The sequence below is a fragment of the Olea europaea genome, unplaced genomic scaffold (assembly GCF_002742605.1).
Source record: "Olea europaea var. sylvestris unplaced genomic scaffold, O_europaea_v1 scaffold2306, whole genome shotgun sequence".
Classification (NCBI taxonomy): Eukaryota; Viridiplantae; Streptophyta; class Magnoliopsida; order Lamiales; family Oleaceae; genus Olea; species Olea europaea.
Window position 1 is genome coordinate 45534 of NW_019241153.1, and position 10988 is coordinate 56521.

The 10988-nt window shown below is 34.6% G+C and overlaps 2 protein-coding genes across 4 annotated transcripts; both read right to left on the bottom strand.

Moving 5' to 3' along the window:
• Positions 1–66: 66 nt before the first annotated feature.
• On the bottom strand, positions 67–4128 carry LOC111381443. Of its 3 annotated transcripts, none has more exons than XM_023005220.1 (6): positions 3805–4128; positions 3192–3431; positions 2705–2878; positions 2481–2587; positions 1467–1771; positions 67–829 (listed from the first exon to the last, which is right to left on the bottom strand). In XM_023005220.1, exons 1-6 carry the CDS (start codon positions 3919–3921, stop codon positions 246–248), a joined length of 1527 nt encoding a protein of 508 aa, XP_022860988.1. In that variant the 5' UTR covers positions 3922–4128; the 3' UTR covers positions 67–245. The 3 variants fall into 3 exon arrangements, with proteins under 3 accessions (XP_022860988.1, XP_022860987.1, XP_022860989.1); XM_023005219.1 differs by having other exon boundaries at positions 3192–3470; XM_023005221.1 differs by having other exon boundaries at positions 3192–3473.
• Positions 4129–5898: 1770 nt separating this feature from the next.
• Positions 5899–9696, bottom strand: LOC111381439 (nuclear pore complex protein NUP43). The gene is made up of 5 exons (XM_023005216.1): positions 8920–9696; positions 7601–7670; positions 6936–7173; positions 6258–6331; positions 5899–6149 (listed from the first exon to the last, which is right to left on the bottom strand). The coding sequence occupies exons 1-5, from the start codon at positions 9561–9563 to the stop codon at positions 6081–6083; spliced, it is 1095 nt and encodes a 364-aa protein (XP_022860984.1). The 5' UTR covers positions 9564–9696; the 3' UTR covers positions 5899–6080.
• Between the last annotated feature and the right edge of the window lie 1292 nt (positions 9697–10988).

Here is a 10988-nt window from a genome sequence, read left to right on the forward strand (position 1 = left end):
ACATTTAAAAAAAAAAAAAAAAAACCCGGGGAAAAAAAAAAAAAAAAAAAAAAAAAAAAAAAAAAAAAAAAACTAAAATTTTGTTCATTATAGTTTTCTGGATCAAACACCATGGAAGAGGCTTTAGATAAAATCATTTCGAGCTGATCAATAAATATAATACCCAAATTAAATACCAGCCAAAGGTTCCATCAGATACCAAACACCACATACTAACTGATATATATTGCATAAGGCAAAAGGTACTACCTAGATTGACATTCATCATCTTCTGCAATATCAAACAATAACTTCGGAAGAGAAGCAATTCGTGGAAGATTAATCAGAAAATCTCCAAATGAATCTATTCTTGGCATGGGAAGTACCTGCTTAAAACCAGATCCATCCTTGAAATCCTCCTCAAAAGCCAGAATACCATTATGGGCCTTCTTGTGCGGAGACTTAAAATTCTTTCCACAATCAGTGCCTGCATATTGACTTTCTCCATCAATTTTTGCACTGGAAGCTGTAGCAGGATCCTGCAGGAGGCAGCAGAGAGAATTGACCTTTTTCATGAGCGATTTCTCGTCCAAACCTGCTGTAGATTGAGTGTCGCTTAGCAAATCCTGTGCTATGTTTTCCAGCATGTCCTGGCATTCTGATGCCTCGTCCGAAGGTAAACTTCCAGAAGTCAGCTGTTCTGAAATACAATGTCCAATGTGGTTCACAAGATCATCCATTGACATTGCGGGACGGAGACCTGGTGAATTCAATTGTTCCCAATTTTTTTGTCCTTGAAAATCACACCTTTCAGCAATTCCATTTCCTTCAGTTGCACGCAAATCCATCACTAGTAATATTGGAGAAGATAAGTCATAATTAGAAACAAACCGTTCTTCCTATCTCTAAATATCTCCATGCATTCTTAAGCACACAAGCATGACATATACAATGTAACACTGAATGGTAACATTTCCACAGTTAGTGCAGTTCACAGTATAAGCAACTATAAACTGATAATCATGAAGGCAACTAACATATTGGTAACAGCATCAACATGTGGCAAGGTAGTGGTACAATGTACATGGCACATTGTGAACGTAGATAATAATTATGCAACAAAGTTCAGTACAAAACAGAAATTTGTGAATCAATGAGAGCACAAAACACTGAAACTCGTCAAATAACAAGCTTTATAGTTATGATGGACAATCTGGTGAAACAAAGCCATATAGGTGAAGTGAAAACGTTCTCTATCAAAAGCAGATTGCTAACTAATTCAAAAATTGATCTTTGAAGACAAAATGTGGATATTGACAACACAAGTTTTAAATAAGAAGTTAGGAACAGACAATTCCTTACTGTATATGTACGGCTTATTTATTCATGTTGTAATCATTTGTGCACAAAATAAATAAATAAATAAATGAAGAACAAAAAAAAAATACTGAAAATGACTTTCATTATAGGGACGAGAAAAGACATACCTAAGGTGGGGGGTAGAGCTTCTTTAGGGACATTTTCAGTTGACACAGAACATGATTGTAAAGCATCTGCAGATACTACATCTTGGAAGCCAGATGAAGAAGATCCTTTAGCAGCAGCCAGTTGGTTAAATTCATGGTTTTTAGATTGCTCTAGATCTTTGAGAACAGGAAGTTGGGAGTCGAAATATGGTGACTCCATAACTGTTTTGGTCTGTCGGCTCAAATTATTAAGGCGCACGTCACACTGGATCAGCTTTTCATAATGCTTGTTTAACAGGGCAGGAGGGCACAGGAGAAAATGTTGCCTATTCAATAGCATCAAAACAAACAGTCAGTTCAGTTAAAACGCAGCAAAAAAGTTTTGCATCTTAGAGTATATAGGTAAAACTCTTCCTATTTAAATCTATCACTAAAATATTCAACATTGAGATGACAAGGTACTTTAAACATTCAACTCTCAAGTTAGAATATATAGCCACTTATTTAGATCTCGTTGTTTTCTTGCAGCAATCAAACGATACGGAGACATCAAAAAGAACTCGGAGACTGTAGAATTTGGATTTTTTAGTTCAATTATGTCTCACAGCATATGCTTTATTTCCACCATTGGCTTGGAATAAATCACATTAACACAGGAAAGCCTAGTAAGAACACTTGAAAAACTATTCGTCCTTCTTCAGTCATCAGTAAATTGCAGGAAGAGATTCAAACATACAAGATAGAAGATGCAGTATCATCTGATTAAATTTACTCTCACAAGGGTGGGAATTCCTCTGTTGCCTAGGAATTATGGCGTTAAAAGTAATGCATCCACAAGTTGAGACATAATTCATGCACGTGTCAAAAATTGTATACATGCCAAATATCTTTTTCCTGTACTTAACATGGCACAAAGCTTATCTACATCTCAAATAGTCACACAGTAACTCGCCTTCAAATTTTTTTGCATGAGGTTAGATCATCGAAACCATATAGCCTAAAGAAAGAAAATGTATGAAAAATACTAACTATTACCTATTTATGCTAGCCTGTCCATGAGTAAAGTCAGAAGTTGCCTGCCAAAGAGTGTGTTTCTTTGGCTGTGGGTCGGTCTCCCTGAAAAAAGTAGGCTGGCGAGCCAACTGAACCAGACAAGATCATGGTAATTCTTAGAGTAGTAAACCAAGAAAGAAATCACATACTTTTGGTAGTAGACAAAAATCAATTGGTATGACGAAATAAAAGAAGAAAATAAATACCAGAACTGTTAAAGAGGCAGGACCATTATCAGGAAAGTTTGCCTTCACAGACATTATATCAGACCATTGAATTTCTATTTTACTCTTGAGACCACCTTCAAGAACTTCCCAGACAAGTTTATGCTTAGCAAAGTACCACTTCGCTACCAAATCACCTTCATATCTTGACACATACTGCCAAAAGATGCTATGTTAGCAACATGCAACAGGTTTAGCAAATATAAAGGTAACAATTAGTGAGGATCTCCTCTCTACTTCTTCCAAAATAATTTTTAAAAGTTAGATCAATACTTGATAGATTTCAATATTTCGTAATCATATTTGATTCCCAACACTTCATTCTGATCAAGTTGATTTCTTCTATACTGAAGTTGCTTTTAAAATTAATTAAGTCAAGTTTTCAAAACTTAGTCAAACCAAAAGGTGAATTTGATGAACATAAACTGATTCAATGAACATATGGTAAGCAATTGTCCGTTAGTGGTACCTCCCAACTACCAATCCTCAATAGCGAAGCTGAAAAATTTGAAGCTTTCAACTTGTCATTTGTGCCTCCTAAAGCAGTCCCCTTTATTTCTTTTTTTCCTCCAGAGTAAAAATTTTCACGGTCTCTCATTGCAAGAGAAATAGTACTTTCTTGGGAAAGCCTCATCTGAATCAAGTCCAACAGAGAAGGACTCTTCCTTAGCTGCAGGCCTAAAGGACTCGGCTCACCAAGTGGATTGTACTGTGATGGTGGGATTGAAAATTCATTATTCCTGTAGCTCTACTGATACGAAAATAAATATATATATTAATACAAGGAAAAGAAAGGTAGAAAAGAGGTATACAAAACCAAAAATAAAAAATAAAAATGCAACAAGAACTCGAATCTGAGATACAGAAAATTCTTAGAGATAGAATTTTGGATCCTTGTCTACTTTTATTAATTTAAGGCCTTCTATTGATCAACCTCTGCATTGTCACTAACAACTCCAATCCTATTTTATTTATTTTTTGTAATATATAGAAAATAGAAAACAAAATATCTACAGTAAAAAATTGTTTAATTAAAAAACTAAACATAAACTAAACAAAAACGACAGAATCAGGAAAAAAACCTGATTGAGAGGTGAAGGTGATGAATTGGAGGACAAACGAGATCGTTTATTGACAGGCAGATACTGTTCTTCTGAAAAGTCTTCCCCTTTCATCATCCTGCTTCCTTCAAACGCCATTCCGATTAACAACAGTCGAGCCGTCCAAAAACAAGAATTAAATTCTTCCGAAATTGAATATCACTTGAACTTGAAATTCTTCAATTGCAAATTGGTAATCACAAACACTGTCGTCAAATAACGTTTATATAAATAAATCGTAATAATTCAAAAACCCTTAGGCCGAAAAAATTCTTTTGCCGTATCCGTGTGTTTTTATTGGATTGATTTGGATTTGAAGTCTTAACGAATATATAGACGCGGATTGGATACACATACAGGTAAGGCATTTGACTTTTGACTGGGTTTATTACCAAATTACCCATCTTTTTCCATCGAGATATTGTGTAATTTACTTTTCCTCTTATGTTTGTGTGGGCCCAGTTCCTTATCGACACGTGCTCCTACATGCTATATGTCGGGCAATGTAATATTTCTATAAATTGAGTAAAATTCATTAAAATGATGAATTTTGAAAATTCTTTTAAATTTGGTGTCATCATTTAATATTTTAATGAATTTTAATAAAATTCGTTAAAATTTAGGCATCCAAATTGAAATTTTAATGAAATTCAATGAAATCTTTTGAAATTTAAGTTTCTTCAATAATTAATGAATTTATAAAGATTTCATTAATCGAGGATTTTTAAAAGATTTAGATGGATTTTTCAAATTTAAAAATACATATAACTAAATCTTGTCAAATTTTTATTATATTCGATGAGATTCACGTGGGATTTGTGAAAATATATTCAAATTCGCAAAATTTATTAGGATTTATAGTATTTTAAAATTTATTAAAATCTTATTTGAGGACATCATTCTTAGATGTTTTCAATTGATATTTTATGGTGTGTTTGATTACATTTGTTTTTTAGGGAAAATATTAGTTTTTTACCCAAATTTCTATTTGGGGTGTTTGATTGCTATTTTTTCCATGTAAAACATTTTTCAACTTTTGAAAATATGTCTAATTTTCTTTATTTTTAAGGGAAATATTTCCCTTGGGTCGAGGTGGTTTTTGTCTTCCTAAAAGAAAGGAAAATATTTTCTTTTCTAGATAATATTTTTTATGTCAATCAAATGCACTCTTGATGAAATTCAATGAAATTCTTTAAAGTTTAGTTATACTCAATAACTAGTAGATATAGTGATTTTAAAATATTTGAATGGATTTTTAGCTTAAAAATATATATAGTCCTTGTTTGAGCCATATTATTTTCATAATACATTTTTAAATATTATATTAATGAAAAATGTGTAGTTAAAAAGTAAAAAAAAAAATTTCAATTTGAGTGTAATATTATTTTATTGAAAAGTATATTGTTGAAATGATGTCAAAGCACTGTTTAAGAATATGGGTCAAACATGATCATAATCAATCTTTTGAAATTTCACCATATTTGATGAAATGCTTATAAAGTTTTTGAAATTATATTCATCCACGAAATTCATAAGGATTTAAAATATTTTAAAATCTATTAAAATTTTATTTGAGCATACCGCTAAACTATAGTAATAATTTCAAGATAAAATAATAATAAATAGTTCACTTTTCAATAATATTTGACGTCCACAAAGTTTTTATAAATAAGCGATAACGAAGTTTGAATTATTTTATTTTATATTATAATAAAAGAGACAAATATACTTTTTTAAAAGTCGTCTTCAGCAAGTATTTAAATAATAAAAAAATCACGTAAAATATATGAAATAGGAGGTCAAATGCCACAGTATACATTACTGATTTTTCTGTTCATAATTAAAAAAAAAAAACTCTTGTTTTAATAAATTTAAAATTAGTTACACAATTCGTTAATAAATTCTTTTTGACGGCAAAATTCAATTCCGACCTACTATATATTTTCTAAATATGCCCATAAAGTTCAATTTTCTTTTTCTCCTTCAGGAAAGAACTCATCTTTCTACATAGCAAAACCGAAAGTGTTCTTCATTAAAAGTAAACTTGAACATGAACATGATAATTGAAAATGGGAATCAGGAATTTGGCAAGATGTATTCGACGGAAACGGACAAGAAACTCAAACTTCATGGTCCAATCCCATCCATTCACGACGAGAATTGTCTAAAATTTATAGAGCGTGTTATTATTAGTTTCGAAAAAGTTCAGAGTCACAACCACAAAGTAAAGATGAAATTGTACTGGCTGAACTCTTAATCTACTGCCTTTTATCTTGTGGCCTCATCAAGATGGCTATGGATTCCCACTCCAAACTGCATATAACGTCCTGCACGATAACATTGTTCTAATTAGTGAAATGGATGACTAAAACTTCACAAGGGACAAATGTGATAAAATTGAGAACGAAAAACAAAAGAATGGTAATTTGACAAACCGAGGGATTCTCTTTGTCAATGTCAAAGCTGTTGATGGCACATGGTTCGGCCAAAAGCTCGACTGGTTCTTCATCTATGGAATTAAGATAAAATGAATCAGAGCCCAATCGTCATGCATGAGTCTTCATTTGTTTAACCAGTTAGCAAGTACAAGAGCATGTTTGGCTAAGCTTTAATGATTTGAGTCACAAGTACATAAGCTTAGCCTTTGTTGGGGAAACAATTTTTAGCAATTTAAAAGTTACTTTTACCACCCATCAAAGTCAAACTTTAATCTCAATCGCACATTCATATTATCTACATATTTCTGTGGTCTCCACCACTACTTCTAAAAAGTTACTATTATTATCTACAATTCTACATATTTCATGGTCTCCACCCGTCAAAGTCAAACTTAATTTCAATCGCATATTCAAAAGTACTAGTCACTATTATCTACATATTTCGTGGTCTCCACCACTACTCCTAGAAAGTTACTCATAATATTTCCTTTGCATAGGCTAAAAGGAAATAGTTACTTTCAAAAGAAGCAACTTATCGCAACATGTTAACAGAAGTCAAGTAACTTCTAGTTCTTATTAGGCATCGCCACACACACTCTAAAATCTAAATCAAAACAGAACTTATCACTGATAACTGCATAGAATAAATGCAAAATGAAGTTAAGAAACACATACCTTGCTCAACCACAGCAAGTATTCCATCTTCCGAACAAATCATAGCAGGTAAGATCTTTGAAGATGAAACATTACCAGTGTTAGAAGAATGTCTATAACTGTCGTACTGGACCTCCCAAACCTCACTTTCGGATAACGAATTTGCTGGTCCACCACCAGCCCAAGCGCCAGACACTATTACAGGCTGTTGTTGCCAACGGATATCCCATGCAAATACAGTACCAGAAGAACCTCCTGCCTTCATACAGAGGAAAATAGAAAACTATTACACACTATTTCACAAAGCCAGGAAAGATATCTAGAGAGCCTAACTATGAAAGTCTCACAGAACATTCCAATTCCTGATCAATTCTTCATGGTGAGCGGATAAGCTCAAGTTGGCCTCTAAACTAAGCCTGTCATAACCAGGTCAAGGCATCCTAGATCCTAAAGTAAGGGCAAAATGGCAAAAGTTTCTGAAAAAGGAATAAGAACACCCATAACTAGTATTGAGAAAGAGGAAAGGAGTAGCCCTATAATCACACCAATATCCTTGATGGGAGAATTTAGGTTTAGAATTTTGAATACTGCACCACTATCTATGATATCTACATTGTAAATGAGTGAAATACACTGCATATCTTAAGAAATATGAAGCTCACTAGGAAAGATAAAAGAAGCCATACAAGGCAAGTGTGCTTCCGAGACCGATGAATATCAACAGAATGTACAATGCCAGAAGTAGTTCCTCGACTCCTATTAAGCACCACATAAACAAATTTCGGCAAATCATCAGTAAAAAGAATTATTGAGAAGGAAGAAAATTCCATAAGTAAAGTAGAATCTTGATTGGAAGTCGTGAAAACAAAAAAAAAAATAATAAAAATAAATTAAAATAAGCGAAGTGATTCAAGATATCATAAAGAGCTACCATTAAAATGGTTACCCTTGAAAATAAATGGAGTCCATTCAATGCCTCGAAGATAAGTACCTATCATGCCAAATGGATCATGTCTATATCAAAATCATACATCAAACAAAACATAGTTACAGTTTCTATATCAAGGTTTGCAAAAGGAACAGATTGACGAATCAAGAGGTATCCACACTACCTTGAAATTAGGCAGCTAAAGGACACAAAACCATCTCCCTCTTCAAGGATTCAGTTGGCAATTAGAAAAGAGATGCATTGCACACCAACTATCACTCAGAACAGATGACACCAACATAGGCAATTCAATTCTAATCTCACTCTCCACATTTCCTAGCATATGTCTGTCGATTTCATTCTAGTCCTTTTGACTTCAATCTATTTAGAAAGTTCTTGTTTGAAATATTATAATAGCTGGCAGTAAAACTAATTCAGGTTTACGATGTCAGGCCCAACAAGAGAAATATGAAAAACACAACATGGCATCACGAGTTTATTGGGCAATCTCAGTAACCACTATCCCAGACACATGACACGGATCAATTGGCATCCTATACCTATAAACTTAGTTTTACTTCCAGACTTGCAGTTACTAGCAAAGTCCAAGCCTCAGCTTCAGAACGTAATTTCGTGTGCTTAATATTCCACTAGCGGGTGAGGGAGGCAAGTGTAAAATAATATATCTAACCGTATTTCACAAATGAACAAGAAAATTAGAATGATTTACAAAAACTGTAAGCTCTTTTCTCTTTCTTTGCAGAACATATGCCAAAAAACACCCATTAATCAAATGGAATGCACCCTGGTGTAACAAATCAACTATGTTATTACTTCTTAACTTCTGCTGCAAATGTGTTGACTAAGATATAATCCAACATGTTAATTATGCAAATGTCTTAGAACTAACATACTGGTCACTCTGTCTTTAATCTACATAACCTTTAGTTGAAAACTTGCCAAGTTTCCACTTTCTTACAAATATTGCTTCAGTAAATAGATATTGCCAATTCTGGGAAAAAATATTACTCTACAAAAGAATCGGCAAAAAGTATTTAAAATCATTTTCAACATTACCAATTGCCCTTGAACTGCACCACAGGGCCACCAGGCTTTCGCTGATCCCACCAATGCATCCCGAATCCAAGCCCACCCGTCACGAACTCCACAGGTGACGCCCACTTCACCGTGCTATACGAAACCAAGCCATTGCTATCAAAAACCCTCCTCACACTCCATTTCTCACCTATACTCACCAAATCGACCCTCCCATTCTCCGCACTCACACACTCAGACCCATTATCACTCACATCAATCCCCGATACGGCCCCCAAATGAAGCCCCTTTTCGGGAACCGAAAATTCCAAATTCAATGACCCATCGATTAAATCCGCAGAATAAAAAAGCAAAGATCCGGAGAATGTTGATGCAGCAATCAGGGGTTTGGAGGGGTTTAAGGGAGACGGGGCGATTTTCAAGGAGGTGATTCTTGAAGGGGTGGACAGAGAACTTTGACGGGTCAAAGACGGGGTGCTTTTGGGATTCTGGGACGGCGTAAAAGTGAGGATTTGGATTGAAGGAGTGGAGGTGTCGGAGTCATAAGTAGCAAGAAGAATGCGGCGGGTGAAGGCGGAGAGTTGCGGGAGCCACCGCAGGGCGTCTATGTACGTGTATTGAGGAAGTCTGTGGATTTGTATGGGATTGGGGGAGGTGAAGGCCATTGGTGGGGGTGGACTGGAGCTGTGGAGGATCCTGAGAGGGTTTTGTTTTGAAGTTGTACGCTGTAGCAGGAGAGAGGTCCGGGGTCTAAACAGCACAAAAGCTCGTACCTATTGGATAAATTGCTAAAACTCCTACCTTTAGCATAAAATGTCCTTGCTGGAAACGTCTAGTTCGACTCCCCTCTTCAAATCAATAATTATTCATTTTCAAGAGCCCATTGATAGCAGCAACATCCAGCAACATAGGACTAATCATTTTGAAGCTTTGGTAGAGACGACTCTTTCTTTTGACATTGGAACCAAACCAAATTAAGATTTGGCTATTTGTCTTCGTGGAAAGGTTTAACGCAACTCGGCGAGTTAAGCGAGAGGAGGCCCCTAGAATTCATAGAGGCAACTTTAAAGTGAGAAGTACTAAACGGACTCCAAAGAAAGATAAGAATGTATTTTATTTAAACAATGGTATATGAGATTTCTTATCATTAAAAATTTTGATCAACCAACCATGCCCATTATATATATACCCCTCTCGATCCACCATTTTCATCAGTATCCAGGGCTTTTGATCTTTTAGGTGAATCGGCCCTTTCTATTTTTCAAATTCCAGTGAAAATGAATTTCTAGAGTCTGACTTCCCGGCATTAGAATTAGTGGGAAGCGCATTATTTTCTATTGAAGCACACCCATCTCTACACATCAAGGTGATGCAAATCTATACTTTCTTTGTTTCAATTGGATATCAAATGCTTGGATGAGTTTGAAAAAATGAGTATTTTTCGAAAATACTCGCTACATGGGGATTTTTTTTTTTCGTTTTAAGAAAAATAATTGGAACTCATCGGAGAAAAAGAAAGAAGTATCTTGGGTGGAGCCCCATCTCTCGTGACGGACTAAACTAATCTACTGATTTGTCAGTGAAGGAGAACTTCGAATCCAGCCAATTCACTTCTTTTCTTCGATAGGTGGTATTAGAAGTCAATTTCATGCCCCAAGATCCATTTTCGCAATAAAAATATATGAAATGACAAATATTCCTTCCCAATTAAATAAAATAAAAAGGAAAGAAAATAAAATTAAAAAACTTAATTACAATCATAATCCCAAAATGTTTCAAAACATAGAAATGAGTCCAAATAAATTAGGCTTAATTCTTCTTCCTCCCTAATCGATCCCACCCCCCACACCCACACCCACACCCACACCCTAAAAATCAAAATCACCATCACCTTCATCTTCTTCTTTCTCTCCCGCCACCACTCACAAGGTTGGCCCTAATATTTTGAGGGCCTCATGCCAACTTTAAATTTGGGGCCTTATTGAAGAAAAATCATCACATTTTTACTTCAGCCTTCTTATAATAAGTTTTAATATAATCATGAAGAATCTAATACAAATAACTAAGAACCAAAATTTGAAGAGGAAAAT